Source organism: Pezoporus flaviventris, unplaced genomic scaffold, assembly GCF_033815535.1.
Source record: "Pezoporus flaviventris isolate CSIRO_AGI_PZ_B2104156 unplaced genomic scaffold, CSIRO_AGI_Pfla_v1 ptg000016l, whole genome shotgun sequence".
Classification (NCBI taxonomy): Eukaryota; Metazoa; Chordata; class Aves; order Psittaciformes; family Psittacidae; genus Pezoporus; species Pezoporus flaviventris.
This window is the reverse complement of record NW_026892564.1, coordinates 1,331,442-1,354,742: the sequence shown is the minus strand read 5'-3', so window position 1 is coordinate 1,354,742 and position 23,301 is coordinate 1,331,442. Positions and strand designations below refer to the sequence as shown.

The 23,301-nt window shown below is 41.1% G+C and overlaps 1 protein-coding gene across 3 annotated transcripts; it reads right to left on the bottom strand.

Moving 5' to 3' along the window:
- Positions 1–773: 773 nt before the first annotated feature.
- USP44 (ubiquitin specific peptidase 44) lies at positions 774–21,759 on the bottom strand. 3 transcript variants are annotated; one of them, XM_061454574.1, is made up of 6 exons: positions 21,650–21,759; positions 14,629–16,143; positions 4,121–4,319; positions 3,545–3,653; positions 2,548–2,753; positions 774–2,165 (listed from the first exon to the last, which is right to left on the bottom strand). In XM_061454574.1, exons 2-6 carry the CDS (start codon positions 16,060–16,062, stop codon positions 1,966–1,968), a joined length of 2,148 nt encoding a protein of 715 aa, XP_061310558.1. In that variant the 5' UTR covers positions 16,063–16,143; positions 21,650–21,759; the 3' UTR covers positions 774–1,965. The 3 variants fall into 3 exon arrangements, with proteins under 3 accessions (XP_061310558.1, XP_061310557.1, XP_061310559.1); XM_061454573.1 differs by lacking the exon at positions 21,650–21,759 and adding an exon at positions 21,401–21,523; XM_061454575.1 differs by lacking the exon at positions 21,650–21,759 and adding an exon at positions 21,401–21,523 and having other exon boundaries at positions 3,545–3,623.
- Between the last annotated feature and the right edge of the window lie 1,542 nt (positions 21,760–23,301).

The window sequence follows — 23,301 nt, the reverse complement described above, 5'->3', positions numbered from 1 at the left end:
AGCCCACCCTTATGCTGGACTGCAGTAATTCTCTCTATACTCCCCGTGCCTGGACTGGGACCAGAGCTCTCAGTGTGAGGGTTCCTTTCTCCTCCCTCTTTTTCTACCCAGGAGAGCACCAATAAGAAGAAGCAGAATGTTCTTTTGCTAAGCTAATATTGTTTTTTACAGAAAGCTTTTGAGACTTGGCAATGCTTGCTGCAGGGAGAGAACAGCCCTCAGCACAGCCTAGGCAATCATGCCAGAAAAGATGGCAGGATAAGATTGTTTTTAAGCGGCTTGAGTATGTGCTTACAAATTATGATTGAGGATAATGAACTCACACAAGGCCCAAGACAGACTCTTCCATTAATGCTTGAGTCTCTTAGAATATCTGTGTATCTGGTTGAGATGCTCTTGGGGGAAGAAAATGCATCAGAAGTCAGAAAGGCAATCAGCAAAACTCCTTCCCCTTCCTTTCTCTTCCCCTCAACTACCTGTAAGTAGAAAGTGTTTAAACTACGGTATTTCCTCACCAGGAAGGACAGCAGAGAAGGAAAGTATCTGAAAGACTGCACAGCTGTAACCAAACTGTTTTGCACACCTAATTAGGATAAACACAAGGTGAAAAGTGTGTGATCTGAGGCCACCATGTGCTCACTGTAATAGGGCATCTTTTAGAAACAGATAGAAATGTTAAATAAATCCACTGCTGAATCAGTGACAGGTGACCCTGACCCACATTAGACAAAACTGTAACTTTAATGTAGGAATCAATTCCCGTGCACATACGGTTTTCTGTCCACATTGAGGCATTTTATTGAGGTATAAACTTTGCAGAAGATGAGGTAACAATTTGCATAGGACTTACACAAAATAACTTCACACTTCAAATTTACTTGGCATTAACTACTGTATGTAGAGGACTGATAATTCCTGCTTGTAAGAGTCTCCTCGATGCACAGCTGTGTTAATGCTAGTGGTAGGACCGTGGAGAAGGCACAGCAGCTGTAGGTAATGAAACCAGTCAGATTGAAAATGCTTTTGTACAATGGCTACAGCTTCTTTTCATTGGTTTGAGTAAGAAATGACTGAGACAGACAAGGCTTGCTACAGTTTAACCTTGTCCAGTGCTGAATGTTCTTGTAGCAGTGCCAGTGGGGTGGGTGAGTGTGGTTTTGTGTTTGGCTTTTTTTCTTTTTTTTTTTTTTTAAGAAAGCTTTATTGGAATAAAAATCCCCTGGTTGTCAAAGTAGTTCAAATTTGGCACTTGAGTTTTAAGTTGTCAGACTTCCTATGGCTAAAACATGGAAGTCTGGGTAAAAATACATTCTTGTGTTTTCAAACGTTTCTCTTAAATACTTACATAAGTTCATGTTCTACTTCCTCAATTTCAGATTCTAAGAAATTCCATACACCTGTCTTTAGCGTAGCTCCCCTGAAGCTTACCAAATAATTTCACTTTAGTAATGAAGCATATACAGGAAGTTTCCTATGAGAAGTTCAGTTACTATTTGATATGTAGAACATGAATGTTAATATTCTAAGACCCAGCAGTAATTCCTGCAGACAGTAAGAATTGTGATATTATTAGAACTATACTATAAAATGTACACAAGCATATACAGAAAATTAACCAGAGAAACATCAGTTGCTCGTTGAAAGTCCTTTTTCTAAACCAATTCAAAAAGATTATCAAAATACAAAACCAGCTTTAAAAAACAGCCTGAGGTAAGAGTTATATGCAAATAGCAATCTTTTTCTTAAAAAAATAGCTGTATTGAAATTCTAGGTACTTAGAAAGTTACTTACTGTCAATAAAAACTTTTACTAACAATTGTAAAGAGTACTTTAACTAATACAAAAGTATATAACATTGTACACAGATCCAAAGTAAAAAAAAGTACAATGCTGTACTTCCATTTCATTTAAAAATATATAGTTAGGACAATTCAACCTTTTACCATACAGTTAACTGGCTTTGGATTAGCTGATACTGTTGACCATGGAACAGTCAGCTAATTCTACGTGCTGCTGGCTTTCAGCTTTGCTAGGACAAGGTGCTTTACCGTGTCCGTTTGCCTGAGTACGTCGTTGGCTGTAAAATAAAATGTAGGCTTGAGCCTTGCATACTTCTTCCATAGTGCACCGGTTGAGTTTCGAATCGTTGCAGTGTACCCAAAATCCTGCAGTGAAGAAATACACCAGAAAGTCATCAGGACACTGATTTGAAGTCACTGCGTTTTATTTAATCATGAATTAGTGTTCAGTCCCATTTAACAAGTTGTGTACAAAGAGTACATTGTGTCAGTTGATCTAGTATATTTGCCTCTATGTTTTAAAAGCCCAGCTTAGCTTCCTCAGATTTACAAGAGAGTTTATAGCTGGAACACGTTTTAACAAGCCAACACAAAAATTGAACTGTTTTGGTCTACTGAACTGCAATTCTCATTCCAGGCACTTCAGCTACAAGTGGTTTCCTTTTCCTCTTGAGACAAGACAGTAAGCTTAGAAGTTGAGAATTAGGAACACTCCTTCTCCCACACTTACTTCACAGCTGGTTCCTACCTCCTTCTGAATTGTAGCAGTAGGCAGTGTAGTGCCCAGAGCCAAATCCTTTCCCATGATGCATTACCACAGCAGACAAGTCATAGATAAAGCAGTCGGGCAGGAGGGACTTGAGAGATTCTCTGCAGCAGTAGGGCTTCATGTTCAGCATTTGATCAAAATTAACATGTACACCAATCTTCTCACGATGATTGCGTCCTGACCACCTGCAAAGTTCAGTCAAATGAAAACTTATTTTTTTCTTAAAGAACACAGCCTTCTGAATTACGCTTTAACAGAACAAGTCTCATCTTCACTGTTGTCTTTGTGCATTAAATCAATGCTAATTTGCATGTGTTTTCCCTAAGCCCCTCCTTTATCTCTAGGCCTTTTAAAATTTAGTCTATTGGACCTACTGTTCTCATCTTCTGAAACATATGTCTTAACATCTTGGTAATGGTGAGTGGGATGTACTTCCCATGTACCATATCTCATTGGTATTTCTCATTTGTTCTATCTCATTTTCAGTTTCCTTTGTATTCAGGACAGACTCTGTACTACTGTGTGAACTAAAGAGTTCACAGAGATACAGTCTCCACTTCCTTACTCTCAGGCATTAATGTGTTTGGTTATATGAAGGTTATATGAGACGTCCACTGAATACAATCTCAGTTTGTACATTCGTGAATATGAGCATTTACGCTACCTGAAGGTAACAGAGTTCACAGCAAGGTTAGTAGGTTTTGACTAAACCCTAACTATTCTATGATTCCATGATTCTATGAAATAATTTTGGTATTAAAATAACAAATAGTTGGAATCTAAAAAGTCCATTTTCTACTTACAGTGTATCTTACTGAAGATTAAATTAAACAAGAAAAACAAGTTCCTAATAACTAATTCTCATCATACTAGTAAAGGGAACTGAAACTGATGCTGAAAAACATAAACCCCAAACAAGGGAAGAGCAGGACTACATTGGTCAGTTTGCAGTGCTGTTTGTTGTGATACTACTTACCTAAACCGTTTAAGGTGTAATCTGAGAACCCGAGGTAGTCGACACACCATAAGCTGCTTCTGAGCTTCTGTGAGTATAACTGGTTTAGAAGAAAACTTCCTTCGTTTTGCTGAGACCAAACACACAGATGCACAATACAAATCTTGATAACAGCCTTGTATTTCAATCTAAGGTTTTTCCACCAAATTTGCGTGGCTCTAAATAGGATGGTATGTGCCTCCTTAAAAAGGATACACTCAGAGCCATTTTGCAAGGATTATTTTATGCTACAAGTATAAAATACTTGTGGTCACTTAGGTTAGTCACCTTAATGTTCTTTGACTGGGAGTATCAGAATCCCCATTAGTGTCTGATCAGACTTTATCTAAGAGAAGCATCACACTTCAAAACATCCTTTGAATAATTCCATCTTCTAGGTGATAAGTAATAGCTGTCAAGTGACCATACCAGGAACATGAGAAGTTTGTTTGCAACATACTTTTAAGACTTTCAGTATTTTCCTTCTGTAATAACTGTCACTTTACTTTGTATTTTACACATAGAACGTATGTATGAGTACATACTGCCTTTACTCACTGTTGCACTGATCACATGCATAGATCTTTCCTTCCAAAGCTTCTGTTTCTGTAAACTTGGCCAGCATTTCTGTCAGCAGGCATGGGTACTGAGATGACATCTCCTTGCCGTTGCAGTGATACCTCTCAGGAAACTCCAGGGACAGGTCCCAGAAAGGTTCTATTGTATTTGATTTATTGTCACAGGTAAGGCATGTAACCTGTAAAATGATATTTCACCAGTTGCTCACTCAAAAACGTACTAAAAAGAAGTAAGTTTCCCTAGAGGTAACTGATGCAACCAAAGAAAAAACAGTAATTTAACAAAAGAAATGATACACCTAATTTCTTTTCTCTGAAGATCATGTCCAATACTGTTATCACGAACAGGTAAGTGTTCTTGTATTTGACTGAGAAACAAAAAGCAGAGTCAAAATGGTCTGTCCAAGAGAAAGCAGCTGGTGGAGTCTTGCGTGTCTTTTCTCTTTTCCAAAAAAGAAACACTCCAAAAGGAACGTTTACATGAGAAACTCTAGTTTAGGTTAATCAAAAAATAATAATAATAATAAATCAATAATAAAAAAAAGAAACCCAAACCAAAGCAAACAAAAAGAAACAGCTGGGGATTTTAAAGTCATATCCTTCTTACTTTGTAAGTCTTCCAGGGAAGCCTGGATTAGGAAGCACACTTCTTCAAATTAAAATTAACAGGTAAAAATAATTTATTTCTTCTTTCAGTAAGTGGATCCATCGTCACACTAGGGAAAGGACAAGCAGTAAGACAACATAAATAAAATGTCAAGAAGTGAAGTGAGTCAACCTGGAAAATGCAGGTAATAAAGCAGGGGACAATTAATTTATTATAACATTCAATAGTCAGGAAAATAGAAGAGCTGCTGCTTTTAACTAAAGCTGTAACTACAACATATTAGGTGTTGATTTGCAGTGCTGTCTTCTAAAAGACAGCTCCACTGCTTCTAGAAGAGCATCCCATCATTTATGTCTTCCTCCAAAGGGCCTTCACCCTTCCATGATTCATGTGGATGAGTAACTTCTGCTAACAGCTGAACCTGTGCAGTTGTGAATCTCCATTTAGACTGCAACAACCATAGTTCATAAAGGCTATAAAGAATTACCAGTAAATAACAAGCTTGTGTGTTTGAGGCTAAAATAACATTCACCTTGGTATGTGCAATAGAACAAAGTACAACACAAACCAGAAGAGCAAATACCTGAATTTTCTACTGTTAATGTATTTATTTGGCTTGTAAGCTGCAGTTGACTACTAACTCGAGCAGCTCTAACCTCACTGCTCTAGAAAAGACACATTCCTAAAGTAAGCTGAAGTTTAATAAGGCTCAGATAGGAATCTTTGACAGAACTTCCATAAGCATCCAGCATGCTGCCACCCTCTTCCCCAACAATTAATCTTTCCCACCAAAGGACTAAAGGAACACATACACCTGATATTTGCTAATACACAGGCTTAGTAATAAAGGAATAGAAATCCTGAGGTATCAAAATACTGTTATTTCACAGGCATGCCTTTATCTTGCTGTTCATCATAAATTCAGTGTATTCTCTTCAGTTAGATTAGTTAGTTTACACAACTGTGAAAATACACTCAGTTTTGTTCAAGAGCTCCTTCATTTTCCTCTGAAGGTTACCCTGCTTTGTCTGTTATTTTTGTCATGATTATTTGCATAGAGACAGATCTGTCACCTTGTCACACCTTCCTCCTTCTTGTGAGTCATTATTTAATGCATTCATCACTTACAACAGCTAATACACGATCTGTACATTAGCTACTTAATGCACAGGTGTATATTTGTGTACCAGTGCATGTGTTTAGCAGTGGAGTTAGGAAAGCTGATAGCTGCTTTATGTTCTTAGAAGGAAATGCCACTGTCTTGTTCTTAGAAAACCAAATTCAAACTTACATGGCAGAAAAGAGAAGAATCTTCTGTTTTAATTTACACCGACAGGAGCTTCTTTTGTAAGTGCTAATATCTGGCAGCATTTCAAAGCCACAAACTATTAGTAACTCAGGGCTGGAATCTGAACTTGGAGACAAAATGGTATGTTTGGCCACGGTTCAAGCTAACTCCAGCATAAACACAGAAATGACTAATAGATTTCTGCTGTACAAATGGGTGATTTTGTAGAGCCTGAAGTTTATTTAATTGACGAGTTACTTAAGAATTTGCTGCATGTGAATGCACACTGAAGATTAATGAAGTACATACATACATGATGAAGTACATACATCAGTACACTGATGGATGAAGTACATACATGAACTCAGCATGGATAATTTTAACAAGTTCTTAGGTTTTAAATTTAGTGTGTAATTGTTAATAATCTAAGTTATTTTAAGATGCTCTCTCCCAACTGGTTACTAAGTACTATCCCAAAGAAAAAAAAAAAAAAAATAATCAATCCAGCTTCTAAGTTTTGCCTTTCAATAAAACAGAAAAGATAAACTGATGCTTCTCATCTCATGCAACTGTGAGCAAAGCTGATTTATGTTAACAAAATCCTATCCTAATACAGAGTTGCACTTACTTCCTCAAATCAAAGACAGCCCTCTTCATGACACTGCAGTGAAGTTAAACTCTTAAGAGTCCTCGGATTTGTGTACTTGCCAACAGCCAAGTAAGCTGATATATTTGGATAAGGATACACCCGACCACATCAGCCCTCTGCACAGGGTGCTCCTGTACACACTCACACTCCATGGTAAATGAGGGCTGGAACAAAGATTGCAAGTATTTTTCTTAGCCAGGCCTGAGCTTACAAACTGGATTGCTCAACAAGTGGAAGGATCCCTACCCTTCTCTGGAATTCATCTGCACTGGCCTGTCCATCAAGATGGGCTTTACAATACTGCCATCACTTCTCTCTGTCCTAAATGAGATGAATTCCTTTATCCTGCACTCCACTACCATTCACACTGTGCAACTGAGATTTTCTTTTTTTCAGGAAAAGTACTGCAATGGTATAAACTGCTCAGAAATTGGCTGAACAAGATGCAGGATTTTAATGAAAAACAGAACAAAAAACACCAAATGTGAATGTAAAGGGCTGGCAAAAACTTTCTGCATCTGTCCAATGTAACTTCTTATGGTGTGAGTATGCACGACAGTAACAGGGAAGGGAGTTTGCTCTAGCAATCTGTTAGTGACATGTATCTTCTTATGACTCTATTTTACAAATTCAGAGTTTGATTTCACCTCCCCATTGTATTCCACAATTGCTATTTTAAAAATCCTTAATGCTGTAATTTCTAACAAAGCTAAATGAGAAGTTTACATTAGAGCAAAGTTAAGTAAATTACTGGTTTTAGCCAGTCTGAAATCTCTACCGTCTGTTCTGCCCTGACCACCCTCTCATGCCTTCAAACACGGGTACTATATGCAATTGTTTGGTTAAAGCTCACTATTCAATCATGGGCCAAAGGCCAGACTGAAAGGAGCTGGATCAGATTGCTTGATTCAAGCTAAGCATGGAGGCCACTCAGACAAGCATCACTGCACCCACAATAATTTGATGGACAGCCACTGCCCCAGATGGCATTCAGCTTAAATGCAGCCAAAGAAAATAGTTAACATATTGCTGCAGAAGAAGCCAGCTCCATTACTAACTGTTCTGCCTGTTTTTCCTGCACTTGCATGGAAGAAAAACAACTGTTACCACCTCTGCTCTAATTCCTGTTTGTTTCTCAAGAACAGTGAGGTGGTCAATCCTACTGTTGTGCTTTTACTACTAGTTAAATTTTCACTATGACACATATATACAAAGAGTAGCAATTTTTCCACAGCAAAGTAATCAAAGCAGAAGAGGATTTCTAGAATACTGCTGTAACATGGAATTCCTCATGACAGTCCATACTGTATTTCTTCAGTTATTAAAAAAATACATTTTGTAACAATGAGCATACAGCATCATCAAATGATCTCTATCTATGTAACAGAGTAACATAAGCATACCCACAGCGAACCAGTCTGTGACTCAATGGCCTCCTACAGATGAACTTAAAATGTCACCTTATTTTAGTTGGAAAGCAACTTGACAACCATTTTGTGGTTCAGGCCACACATAAAAACAGAGATTAATACTGGAATATAGCAATCGGTATACAGGTTGTGGATTGGTTTAAGTGCAAATCCTCCTATTTCGTACCCAAAGTTCTCATAGTTTTTAATAGTCTATCCAGTGGGAGACTTAATACCCAGTGCTGCACAAGTCGCGCTCAGCATCCTCCCCCACACCGTAACTTACAGCACACAACCCGCAACTGAAGGGCTTTATATAACCCAAAGATTGCACATTTCCTCTTCTCTCTGTCCTGAAATACACCAGCTGAGCAAGTAAATACAGAAGACTTGCAAGGACAGGCACTGGCTTTTAAAACTTTAAACAGTTTACATACTACATACATTGGTTAGAACCTACTTTACTCACTGGTCTTGGCATATTCATTTCTCTGAGCACTGCACACCGCTATTCTGCTGTGCTGAGCGAAACCAGGAGGAGGCATTTTGCACAGATTCCATCTTATACATGATCAGGAAGTAAACTAACCATTTGTGTTTTGCTTTGTTGTTTTTTTTTTTCCCATTATGCCCAGAGATATCAAAAGTTAGTTCTTACCTGGCATTGTTATAATAAATGGTGGATTATTAGCAAAAAAATCTCACAGCCAAAGACAGAGGAGGAAATGGTAACTAATCACACCTTTGCTGTAGAGGAAACTGGCTAAATCAGCAAAGCCACTGCTCTTCACTTTCACTGCTATGTTCGGTGTTGCTGTTAACAGAAATCTAGAAAAAGAGCTCTAACCTAAGGCACCACCTTCAAAAGCAGTAGAATCCTCACAGAGCTTTTAAAAAAACACCCCAAACAGTTTCTAAAGGGTTCCTTCACCACTCCATAAAGATGTTAAAAAAATCACTGCCTAGGTATTTCTTTGATCATTTACATTAAATTTTAATTTACTCAACAGCACTCTATATAAAGAAATCAGCAAGTACTTACCACTTTGCAATATGCAACATTAACTCTTTTCCTTTAATTAGGTACCTAAGCAGCTTTCACATAAATCCAGACAAACTCTATTTTTTTCTACCTCCCTTATGGGGTCTTTTCTAGCCACAGAAAATACCAATTGCCCTTCTTCTGCTTGCCTTAGATTAGAAGATATCCCTCACTAAACCCTAAGACAGAGGGAGCTGGCTGATGATGTTACAAGGCCATTCATCTTTGAAAGGTCCTGGCAATGTCATGGCAATCAAGGGAGGACAGGAAGAAAGCAAGTGACACTTATGTCTTCAAGGAGATGGATCTGGAGAGTTACAAGTCAATCAGCATCACCTTGATCTGTGAAAAAGCTGATGGAGCAAAACTTGGAAACCATTTCCATAGTTATTAAGAATAAGATGATGACTGGAAGCAGCCCCCATGGGTTTACAATGGGAAAATTACTCTAGACCAACCTCACAGGCTTCTTCCTACAATGAGATGACTGGTACACATAACCAGTGGATGAACGGAAAACAGTGGATGTTTATCTTAACATTCCGTGAGGCTTTCAGCACTGTATTCCATAACATCGTCACAGAAAAAATGAAGTGCAGGCTAGACAAACTGATGGCCAGGTGGACTGAAAACTAAGTAACCTGTCAGGTTCAATGGGCTGTGGACAGCGGCATGAAATGCCCAGCAACTAGTGGTGTACCCCAGGGGTCAATAATGGAGGCAATTCTTTTAAAACTCTCAACAAGATTGCAGCTGACACAAACCTAGGCAGTGTCTGATGCACCGGTGCCTCTTGCTGCCATTCAAGGGAGCAGGACAAGCTGGGTAATGGGCCACCAGGAATCTCATGCAGTTCAACAAAGGGAAGCTCCACATCCTGCACCAGGGCAGGAATAACCCCGGGCACCTGCACAGGCTGGGAAAGGCTGGGGGAACAACCTCACCAAGAGCAACACTGCATTGGGCAGAGCATCCCAGCAGATAGAGGGAGGTGAGCCCTTCCCTCTCCTCAGCCCTGGTGAGACACAGCTGAAGTGCTGGGTCTAGCGCTGCATTTCCCATTACAAGATACGGACTTACTGGAGTGAGTCAGAGGGTCAGGAAGATGGTGAAAGGGTCTGGAGCATCTGACCTGTGAGGAGAGACTGACAGAGCTGGGGCTGCTCAGACTGGAGAAGAGAAGCTCAGGGTGGATTTTATCCTTGCGTATGGACACCTGATCAGAGGAGTAAAGAAGACTGAACCAGGTACCCAGTGAAAGGCCAAGAGGTAACTGGCACAAACTAAAACACAGAAGGTTCCATTCAAGCAGAAGAAGAAACTGGTTTTACTGTGAGGATGGTCTAGCAGTGACACAGGCTGCCAGCAGACTGTGGTGTCCCCACCCTTGGTGCTATTGGAGACCTGACTGGCTGTTCTGGCTGTCCCTGTTTTAATCAGAGTTGGACAAGATGATATCTTGAGGTCCTTTTCAACCTCAAGAAATCCGTGTGTGCATGCATGTGTACACGTGTATGTGAACCTAAATGTCAGGAAGTCATCATTACAATGACAAAGCCAAGCAACTGAGGAAAGACAAACAATGTCTGGTAACAAAAGAGTTTTCTAAAGTAGTAGTTTGCTCTTCAGCAACTATTTTAACAATTTATTTTGTTATTGTAAGGTTCATTATACCTTTACATCTCTTAACACACAAAATTAAGAATCCTAAGAAATTCGATAATATCAGTTATTATTTTAGCATTGTTTAAGAGTAGGTAAAAATATTCAGAATCATCCTGTCTGGTTTACAGAAAAGTAGTTTATTCCTGCCATATGTCATGGCAAGAAGCCTATTCTGATCTTTAGGAAGTTTTTAAGGTTTTACCAACACAGTGGTAGAAATTTGATGAAGGTAGTGTCCAAAAAGCATGAGTTTTTGCTAGTATGATTTCTGTAGACATCAGGAACCCAATTTTCCCAAAGCAGTGCTGAAAACATACATTTACTTTGGAAGCTAAAATCTGCTATTCCAAATTCTGCATTTTTAAAAATGTACCTGCCCAATTCCTTGCTTAACGTGGACAAAGTTTGAAATAAATACTAAAAAAATTGTTGTATACTGTGCTATTTAGCTGGGACCATTTTAGAATCATAAGCCAAAAACTTCTAGAGAGAAATGCTAGCTAACCTACTGGAGCTCTTGAAGTGTACTTCAAAGATCTGTTGTGGATCAGTATGGGTCAGTTTACCACTGGCACATAACTTCACAGTGCAGTGTTTTGTCCTTTCCCATTGAAGGACTGAGGACAGACGGTAATGGATACCTTCCACAAGAGTACAGGCACTGAGAGATTGAAAATAACTGGGGTTTTAACAGACATATTTGCATCTTCTTACAATTCCAGGGGGGTCGAGAGGAACAAGGTTTACAAGATACAGACTCCTTTGCCCAGGAAGTGCTATCCTTTGCCCAGGAAGTGCTATAGCAGAACTTTCTCCAGGCAGTCACTGAAGGAAAACTACAATGTGAAAAGGAAGTAATAGAAGGGAAGGAGTTTGTAGCTACATATCCTCTTCTTTACCTGCCTTAGATGTACTGAGCATTTAAGTTTCACAGTTTGTACTGCACAATAAAAAGCTGTAATCATATAAAAGATATTGGAGCACATAAATAATAATGAAATTTTTAGAAGTCAAGAGGCAATCCACTCATGCTATTCTTGGAGTGACTCATTACCTAGTCTGGTATTCCATAAAATGGTAAAAGATTTCAAGTAGTAGGTGAGGAAGGCTTACTTTAAATTAGCTGAGAACAAAACAAAACCAACACATATAAAATAAACAACTGTTTTGATATCACCTAGCTATCTAAAAGTAATCTGGAGAAGATTCTCACACACCCAGTTTTCACCTTTCTTAATCTTATATCCTAAATTCAGTTAACGCTGAACCAGCAGACATTTAAAAAGTAACAAACTGATGGCAACTTCAGGATTATGACTTCCCTTCAAGTTAAATGCATAGCTAGAAACAAGCTAAATGTTTGATCGTGCATGTGAAAGTAATGTGAAACCTAGGTAAACATACAGCTTATCTGCATTGTAAGTGATCCTCTGTGTGTACTCCACCAAGAGCAGTTAACAGTATTCCTGAGGTTTGAAGGTCAAGAGGATTGACTTCACTGCACTTGTATCTTACTGAATCAAATATCTACAACTGATATTTTCAGTACAAAGGCACAGTATCATAACTTTTTTAGTGATTCCAAAACAGAAGGCAACTGCTCACAGAAGCAATCTTCTCCATTCCCCTTCTTCACTAAGATGTAGCTTATTAAACACTCCAGACTACAATCCCACCCTGTTTTAATAAATGTTTTAAATAAATAACTCCAACTATCTTCTACAAAGAAACTCTAATACTGTTACAGCTCGCAGGTAGATAAACTAAGCCTACAAAGGAAAAGTGTACATTCCTTTATTTTAAGAGCCAACATTGTCAAAGTCGTGATGACACAGCAAGAAGTCCTGCATGGAGACATTTTCTTGCTTTTTTAAATTTCATTATCACAGTTTGTGCCAGTTGTGACAAACATCTAGTGAAATCATGATGCAGGAGTCTTACAGAGGAAAGTAACTGCCTAATAGTTTTTAAAGCTCATCCTTTCATGTGCGAATACCAGGCACTGTAATCATTAAGATAACCTGAATATATTTTATCAAGGAGGAAATTTACATCTTCAGGGGTTACCATTTCTTTTTATTACTTATCATGTTCAAAAGTGCTAGTGAAGACTAAACTGAAACAAAAGTGGCAAAAGACAAAGGGAACATTAGGAGGTACTGTTGGACAGCCTTTGGGAACTGCCTAATGAGCCAGGGAGAAATTATTACAGATAACCTCAATACTCTTTTCCTTGCTCCTCTCACTTGAGACATTCTGAAGTTCATTAAGGCTGTATTCCGCACACTACTGACCAGCTGCAGTAGAAGAGTTGTGTGTGGTAGTCACAGAAATCACAGGACAGCTCAAAACTGTTTAATTCCCTTTCAGTCTTACTTGATGACACTTGAGTGAATTCTCACTACTCCCCTCCCTAGTTTCAGGAAGGTGGGAAGGTTTCTAGTCACAAGCCTCTTCACGTAACAAAGCTAAAAACATGTGAAAGAAGTGGTACTACTGAAATAATGCTTGTGTCTTCAAAGCCTTGAAAATTCTTCCAAAAAATAAATCCTGTAAGGCTTGAAATGCAATCAAAGTTTGTCAATATATTTAAGCAATTATTTTATTTTACTAACAAAGTTACTCTTTTGGAGAGGAATGTGATTTTCAAACAGAAAGCTTTAGTAATATACTAGATACTGCTATCAGATCAACCCTGATACAAGATATGTTAACTACCCTGAGGAAAGGAAGCACGCCAACAGAAATGCTCTTACACTGGGCCAAATGCAAGTTAGAAAATGATCTGATTTTAGCAGCAGATACAACAGTTTTGACTAGTTACACAAAAGCCAGCATGACCTAAAGTTTACAGATATCTTGGCAATAAACAATCTTACCTTAGTCAAAAAATATTTGGATTTCTAGCCCCACATACTAAAACATGAAACCATCAAACAGTCAGAACAATGCAAACATCCACCTTTTTGTTAATTTGTGTTAAAACTCTTCTCCTTTACACAAGGTATCCATCGAATGCTTCTGCACTCCCTCTGTAACATGTGCCTGCACACTGAAGATAATTCCATGGGGGCAAGACTTTCTCAACCTCCGTTTCTGCTGCACTGCAATTAGTTTTTAGATTAATTCAACAGAAAGCAGCATTTGTTTCCTCGGACCGTTCTCAGGCATTTGTACATGCACAGCTGGGACATGCATAATTGTAAGTGGACACACCGAAGTACTTAACAGGAAGCCAAGAAGAAAAAAAAAAAAAATAGCTGGGCAGTAAAATGGAAAGTAACCATTGCCTCCCCCCCACAAATTCAGTTCCTGCATTGACAGAGCCTTCTGAATCTTTGTGGTGTAACAGAAGCATTAGTTTTCCCATCATGACATGCAATTACTCTGTAAGAATGAATCTCAGATTCCTGAAATAATACCCTGCTTGCCATTCATTACCTAATCTGTTTCGACTTAATCAAGATTAATAGTTTTCTTAACACCTCTTATCTAGTATTACTAGAGTGATAAGTTAAATACTTAAAACTGTAACTTCTTTATTCCTAGCACTGAGTTGGTGTTTAATAGCAAAGACTGGTATTTCTCAGTAGTTGCAAAGGTGTGCTTTAAAATAGCAAATTTAACACTTTTATGTGATTCTTCTACTGAAAGTTGTAGGAGTACCCAATGACCTTTCTACTGAAATTGAGCGTATTATATCCTCCTCATCCTTCCTTGTACTTACAAATGTATTAACCTTAGAAGTATGCCCATCGCTGACCACTGTAAAACTGTAACTGCAAATCATTACACACCTTAAAAAATTCAATAACTCATAAAACATACCTGACTTAACAGCTGTCCATGAAAAACGTTGTTAACCACATTCAAAACCTGTTTTATAAGTTTTCTTTGAGAAGCAGGGATGCGAGCTGGGTATCTGGTCCCCGTAGTCTCCAGTTCCTGCTGCACTTTATCTAAAAGTTCACAAAGAAATTCCTGAGCATCTTGTTGAGCATATCCTCTGAAGGCTGGAATTAGTCTCCACACAGAATGAAGCATGGCAAAAGGAGACACCAGTGCCCACTTGCCAGACCACATAACTTGGAACAGAGTATGCAGCTCATGACAGAGAGAAATATGCTTTGAACTGGGCTCCCTGCGCTGAATAAGTTCCATATTTCTAGTTTTTGATGCTCCTCCACTTAATCCAGAGGATAAACTAGGCCTCCTCACAGAAGATAATCCCTTTATTTTCTCTTGGTTCTCATTCACATGTAATGCTGAGGCAGCTATTGACAGGTGTTTAGTTGAAGATCTGGTTTTGCCATTGGTTGCTGTTGCCAGCAGTTCCTGAGTTTGGTCGAGATCAAGCTTTAAAAAGCATTCTCGAAAAATAAGTAAGTGACTTAATACCTGCAGGATAGAATTCATATAGCAAGTATTGCCCAGGTTTCTCAGTCCTGTTACCCCTGGAGTCACCGTGGGCCTTCGTTTCATTGGAGAGTCACTTGTTTTATTCAATCTTATTTCATCTGAGGTATAGGTTTCTTTCAACTCTGCTGCAGATTTTGCATTCCGTGATGTTTTTTGCAGGCAGGGTGCTGATTTTGAGGACATTCTAATCTGATTTTGTAAACGACTGCTCTTTCTTGGAGGCATCTTTTCCATCTCTGCTTTCAACTCACGCTTCCGTTCTTGTCTCCTCTTCCTAGCTTTCTCCCTTCTTTCCTCTTCTTCTTCCAGATGCCTTTCTTCTTCCAAAATCTTTTTTCCAGTAGGTGTCACCTCAAGCCAGGATCTGAATACTTTCCCCAGGAGCGCACGCCGTCGGTGCCAAAGAGCTGTGAACATGCGATCTTCATTACGAAGCAAGGCTTGGGCACCACCATGTGAAAGGTAAGAATCATCACTTGTACCCATAGAACGCAAAGTCCTCCCACTTCGAGTAGTGCACTCATAGTTCTGACTCTTGATTGCACTTAATGTACTTCGCAACAGTTTTAAATCACCAGTTGCATTATCATTAAGAACATAATCATCACAGAGATAACAGAAAACATACAGCTCATTGACTTCCAACGCCACCGGGTGACTGCTCTCCTGAAAGTGCTTTAGTGCATGTTCTTCAATGTATCTTCCACACGCCACATGTGAGCAGCTGAGGCACGCCCAGATGGATTCGGTAGTATTGCAGTCCACACAATGCCATTTCTGAGGATTGAGAATGGAGTGATCTTGGGCCAGTCGCAGACGTCCTATGTGCTTACACTTATCCATTGTTAAAACTGAAATTGCAGAGCTATGCTGTCAAAACACATCATCCAAACTATTTCTTGTCCATGGCATTTCAATCTGCAACTAAAATATATATATATATATAAATTGCAGTTCATAAATACACAACTGTGTCACTTTTACATTGTTGGTATATCAAATTTAGACCTGAGGTTAAGACCATGACTGCCATTAAACTGAGTCCCACCAAATACATAAAGACACTCAGTTCTGTATAGCCTCAATCAACATCATCAACAGCATTTCAAGTGTCATACTAAACGGTCTTCATACCACTGCTTATATTCCTAGCAACTCTGGCTTGAGACTGAGCATACTAGATACATTTTAGATTAGGCCTGCTTTTTCAAAGGAGCACTGATTTAGTTAAGACACTGTTACAGAGTCTGGATACAAACACAGCTGAAAATGGGACAGTTGGTCCAGAGAAGCTGCGGATGCCTCAGCCCTGGAAGTGTTAAGAGGCTGGAGCTTTGAGCAACCTGGTCTAGTGGAAGGTGCTCCAACCCCCCACTGCAGAGGGGGGTTGGAACTAGATGATCTTTTAAGATCCTTTCCAACCCAAACCATTCTATGATTCCAAAATGTTCCTGTTAATTCTATCCCTAAGCATACAGGTGCAGAAGTGCAAAGTTCAGTTAAATTTATTATATTTACACAGTGCCAACAGTTCAGACAAATGAAGCTTTATTTAATTAAACCACACCTTTAATTAAATCACTGCACCTTTGTGCTCAGACAAGCCCATTATACCAGCGCTTTCTACAATGACATATCATCAGTAAGTACATTTTAACATCATTTTAACATCTCTGAAAGAAAGAATGACCTGGAAAAGCAGAACTTGATTTCCTCATAAGACAGAAATTCCATTAGATATCATACCTCAGTTGCTGCAAACTTTCTAAAAACCTGCATTTTGAACAGATCTTTCTAATCCATGTCTCCAAAAAATCACCTAAAAATTTGGCTAGTGCTGGCTTACGTCCTTTAATAAGGTTATGTGGTAGCATCTATTTGTTAAAGCTGAAGTATTTGCTTTCTTCTATAAGGTGCATTTACCTAAAACAAACGGGCAGGCTCTGACTAACAAAAATTAAAGAGACAGTGATTCAGTCTTTCTTTATGTTTTACCATCTTTCTACTACCTCTAGTTGAAAGATACTATCTAGAGAAAAACGATGTGTCAGGAAGTGATTATGTTTGATGTGGGGTGTTTGCACCCAGGATGTCACTGACTAGAAGGGCTAAATAGCACACAGCAGCAGTATTGTTATGCGCAGGACTTGCCAGATGAAACAGTTAATCCATCTGGAGAGTAGCAAGGGTTTGTCAAATATCCATGCTGTGCCAAGAGACAAGTTACACCATTACAGATGCATGCATACTGTAGACCTGGCCCAGGCTGTATTAATAGCAAGGTCCACAAGTCTGTGTTTTACAGAGAAGTAAACGATGCTACAAAAGTACTGAGTGTCTTAGACAAGCCTGGATAGAACCCAAAAAATTCTATTCCTGCTATTAACCTTAAATATGCTAATATTGCTCAATTTTTACAGTTCTGAAATACACAAGAATAGGTTACTCAATTTAGAACAGATGTCAACATTAGAATAAGCATTAGCTTGAGGAAACCCTAATATACAATGACAAAACACCACTAAGGAAGGAAAACGGGTAAAAAGTTGCAGCTGGATAGGAAAGGAGTTTTAATTTTCATCTGGTACTTGGATAAAAGCTGTAGTTAAAAGATTCAACTAATAAAATACCTTTGCTTGGTTAACTGGCACACAGCTACTGTCCTTTTAACATGTTACAATACAGATACCAGCGTAAGAGCTGTAATAACTCTAAGCACATAATCAGCATCCAGCATTGCATGTGTTGCATAGGTCTTATTCTATGATACAGGAAAGGTTGTGCCAGCTGTAGTGAAACTTAAAGTATACACAGTTTTACATGCCTGTATTAATCATTCTCATTCAACTTACTTAAGAGTTGTCTCCAGTCCATGCTCACTGCACTGAAGAATTTCAAGCACCGTGACCTCTGGGTATTCAGCAATTCCCAGATTAAGTACCAGCCATAGCGTATTACGGGAGGTCGAGATCCCTTGCGTGCTATGGTCAACAGATGACAAAAATAATGGCTTGCTGAACTTTTTCAGCTTGCTAGCATCCGTAACATTCACTCCTCCTGATAGGCAGTCTTTTTATACCTTACTTTTTATTCTGTCTTTATAAATAAGACCGCTAGTGCTATCCCATGTCTTCTCTTAGCCTGACAACCTGCTTCCCCCCAAAAGAAAGCTCAAAACTGAGCTTTTATAAAACTGATAAAATTCACATAAATTTCAAGAGGTGAACTATGTATGTTAATTCCTCCTGGACTATTAAAGTACCTAGGTAAAGCATGCTGCAAGAATTAAGTATGTTAGACAGGATTTTAAGAGACAAGACATCCTTCTGGGTTTGGGCTAACAGGAATAGCTTCTCCTGCATAACATATTAGTAACAGTCCTTGCCAGCAGGCCAGAAAAGAACACTAAAACCTGCCTTCTCACAGGGCTGTCACACACAACAATGCTGTCAATAAAGAGGGGTCTGTCAGGTTGACTCTTTCTGATTTTCTTAGAGCCACTGTGTAAACACTGCGCCTTTTTTTTCCTTCTTTTTAATATTATATGGTCAGAAAATCTCGCTTTCTCTATTCTAAAGATGTTATCAAGAGTGAAACTACTGACACGCCTCAATGTAAGCAGACACCGGACTGAGGACAAAAGCAGTTTGCTGATTTCAGAATGACCACTGTGTAAACCAGGGTTGCACAATCAAGCTCTTCATGCAAAAGCAACACGATTCTACGAAAGCGCAAGATCAGCGCCTTGAAGAGAAAACCTTAAAACCCCAGCTCCCCCACCAGCAACCAAGCCAGCATGACATTTTCCCACCTACGTAGATGTGTGGAGAAAGGCGACAGGGTGGAAGGGGGAGGGGGAGGAAACATCTTGGCATGGGAGAAGGCTTTCTTTGAAGAAAATGTGAGGAAATCAAGATGCAGAGTTTGGTCAAAAAGACATATATCTGAAAAGACTGAGAAAAAAAGCTAAAAGTACAAAACTGAGACCAAAAAAACTTCAGCTGAATGTCAAGCAGCACAATGACAGCATGAATATTTTAAGAGGTGGAGCACCAAGACTACAGCAAGGCACAAAATTTAGAAACATTACCTCTGAACTAAGACTTGGCAAGACTTGGGGAAATAACAGGAGTGAAAATGACAGACAATGGTGAAAGAAACATAAAAAATACTGCATACTCATTTTTATGCCTAGTAGAAAGTAGCAGCTGGAATAAAATAGTACAAGCAAACACTCCAAAAACGTTAAAATCCCATAAAGTTATTCAGCGCTAGTTTCAGCATGCTTCTCTTCCAAGGTTCAGTTCTGTGCACACACACAAAGAAACCGTGAATTAGTTGACCAGCACGTCAGAGATCAAGCCCCCCTGTGTTCTCAGCACAAACCTGAGCTGAAGTAGTAAGCAAAATAACAAGTACTAACACACATAATAGCACTACTTAAAGCATTAAGTTGTTTGGGAAAATAGATATACAAAAGTCTTTTCTTACGTCAAAGTTTCACAAGCTAGAAATAAAGATCGAGGGAATACGATTTTTTTTTTTCATTGAACCATATTTCAACCTTATTGATGTGCTTGTTTCCTTAGTTTCACTAAAGAATGGCTGGCAAAATACACATTTTGGGATAACTCATGAGCTGAAAAAGTACTCGATGTCAAAACCTAATAACTTAGAAGCTAAGAAAATAGATGGTTTTCTTCCATTTGTGTTCCATGTAAACAAGAAATTCAGATTCATCGTAACAGCTGTTAAATTTTAAAATTGTAACTCTAAACATAAACAAAAGGAAATCTTTTCCCCTTAAGCCACTACTTCCGTAATTAACTACTTGGCACGTAAGTGAAAAACCACTCTATCTCAAGCGTTAGACTAGAAATGCAGTACATAGTTTTACTAATATACATACACACCCACGTGTGTGCTCGTGTGTCCCATTAATGTTCTGGCTTTTACATCAGTTGACAGTTTACCAACTGATTTTCACCAGGTTCAGAGTACCTATTTATTATCTTAAAAAAAATAGATATCATGGCCCTTGAACCCCTAAAAGTGTAAGACAACAAGCATGGTAACCAGAAGGCAGATGTACTGCTTTACTGCTTTCTTAAGCAATATTTTTCTTTTGATTTTTTCCTAAGGAAAACAACCCAACGAAACACTGATGTGGAAACTCCAAGTCCTGCAGGCATAACAGCGAGACTTAAAAATCAAAGCAGCACTTCAAAAGGAAAGTTTGTAAATTGTTTCCGATTTTTAACAAAGCAGCCTCCCAGCCTCCTTTCTCTGGAGCTGTACTGCGCCTTAACTTTTTTCCTCCTTTTTTGTTTATGTCGGCTAAGGAACGTTTATGCAATATGCTGCCTAGAAGTAGCACTTAACAGCAGACACCGGTACGGCACTACACTCAATGTCTCTTATAGCGAATAACCGCGCATTTCCTGCAGTGGAGAATTCAAGGTAAACAAATAGTTCAGACTTTCACAAAGGCACGGAAAACAAAGCATTTCTTGTTAGTCTGGATTTACACGGGACGGTTCTTCCCATTTAGAAAAACAAGCACCCCTGACCGCTCTGACAGCTCCTCGGACAACGCCTGGCTCCTGCGCCGAGAGCCCTGGAAAGCAAAGACGCTCCAGCCAAGCTGGCCCATGGCTGGATGCAGGGCTACAGGCGTGCCCACAACGGTTTCGGTAGGAAGGTCCAGCGCTCCCCACCAGCCCGCGACATGGCGCGACTCTTCGCCTCGACAACAAGGGGCACTTAGGCGACCCGAGCGGGTCACCGCCACCCTCTCCTTCTTCCACTCCTCCGCGCGATGTCCCTCACCTCGACGCTCTCCCCACACCTCCGGGACGAGTGAGTGGCCCGAGCACCGCGCAGGGGCTCCTCGTCCGCCACACAGCGAGCGCGACGGGACGCCTCCTCAGCCGGAGGTCCCTCACCGGAGCCGCTGGAAGGGCCACAGCTCCCTCGCTCCCGCCCCGGGGGCTTCCCCGGCCCCGCGCCGTGCCCGGCTCGCCCCCGCGGCAACAAGCGCCCGCTCCTCAGGTGCCCCTCCCCAGCGGCAGGGTGCTGCTGCCGCCGGGCACCTGCCCCGCGGGGCTCCCGCCGGCGGCTCCGGGCGCTGGAGCGCTCGCAGAGCCGTCTCCCCTCTCCCGCCGGCCGCCCCCGCACGCACCCGTCACCCGCCGCTGCCGCCATCTTGGGCGCCCCGAGCCGCAGCCTCCTCGGAGCGGCCCCTCGGCGACGTCAGCGCCGCGCGGAGGCCGCCACCCCACTGCGCACCCGCCCGTCCCGGCGAGGGGAGCCCCGCGCGCGCCGCTCCCGAGCCCCCTCAGGCACCGCCGCCGGCCCGCGGCTGTGCACCCCCATCGGCCTCGGGCACCCCGCGCGGCAGCCCCGGGCCGTGCCGCCGCCCCGCACCCACCTGCGGAGCGCGGGGCGGGAAGCGCTGAGCGCCATGTGCCGGCGGCGGGTCTGTCACCAGATTTGTAGTGGCAACCCAAGTCCTTCCCACGTCTCCTCCCACCTCCCCCGCCGGGCAGAGCGGGCCGGTCCTGCGGGGCCGGGCGCAGGAAGGCGGGCGGGGAGCGGAGGGGCAGCTGCCCCGGCTGTCGGGACTTCGGCCTGCCGGCATTGGGAGCCGGTTCCCGAGGCACCGCTGCCTCCGGCCTGTGCCTGTAGGACACCTGTTTCCTCTGCGGGGCTTCCGTACCCAGCAGGAAAGAAGAGGGGTCTCAGGCGCCCCTCGGCGGGTTTTCTTACTTTCTTTCCTACATTTCACTCGCGTTTTGCCCTTGGTGGCATCGCCCTTGTTTGGCCGGGGAATGACCGCTGTCTGCATTTCCCCACGCAGGCTAAGCGCAGCTGGCACCTCTGGTCCCGGCCTCGCCGTAGCCTGGGGTCTGTCTGCCTAGGCGCACGGTCGAACACACGGCAGATTAAGATGTCAGCGGTGAAACTTCTCCACATCTCTGTGTGCACGTTGTTTGTAGAGACTTCTGCAAGGCAGCTCACACGAAAATAAAAGTTCTTATCAGGCCCTGTTACCCACATATCGAGTGCTTTTTCAGTCTCGGGTTTCATTACAGAAACTTAAATACTCAAAAACTTGTAAACTCACATCCTGCAGATGCCCTGTTTGTGAATTTGAAGCATCTTTACACCGGTCCTTTTAAAACTCAACTTTCTGCAGTGCAGACAGCTCTTTTTAGCTGCTTTCCAGTTCTGCTTGTCCTGAATTGAGTTAGCTTAGGCTTGCACACACCCAGAAAGACTGTGTACAGTGCTGCTACCGATTGCGAAGGTGGTCATGGGGGGTGTGTGCTGCTTCTTAGCCACGATAAACAAGTGGTGGTTTGATGCACAGTGTGAGCACTTAGAATCATAGAATGGTTTGGTTTGAAAAAGACCTTAAACCTCATCCAGTTCCAACCCCCTGCCTTAGGCAGGGACACCTTCCACCAGACCAAGTTGCTCAAAGCCCCATCCAACCTGGCCTTGAACACTGCCAGGGATGGGGCAGCCACAGCTTCTTTGGGCAACCTGTGCCAGTGTGTCACCACCCTCACAGTAAAGAACGTCTTCCTTAATTCAGTTCAGATCTCTCTCATTTTGGATCCATTACCTGTCAGGATGTTTTGATGACGGCATCAAAATCTCATACATCTGTTTCTGGGTTTCTAATTGTGTCATCACAGAAAATGTGTTTCAGTTTAAAACTTGAAATCTATAGGCCCTGGTTGTCTCAGTTCTGCAGTAGTGCTTTCCAGTTCTTGCTGTTTCTAATGAGATTGCTGAGATGGCGTTAGCAGGATGTGGCCAAGGCACAATTCACTTTTTCTGCAGGGTCACTTTATCATGGTGCTTTCAGAAGCTCGTAAGAGCATATGAATAAAGTAAACTCACCCGGCTTGTCTCATAATTCCAGTGTGTTTCTAACTTGTAACTAGAAAGAGAGGAATACTGTTGCCTGATCAAAATATTTATAAATACTGTTCATGCACAGTGATTCCATGCATTTGCACATCCTTCTTAGGGTTTTTAAAACAACTTTTGCAATTTTCAAGTAACTATATT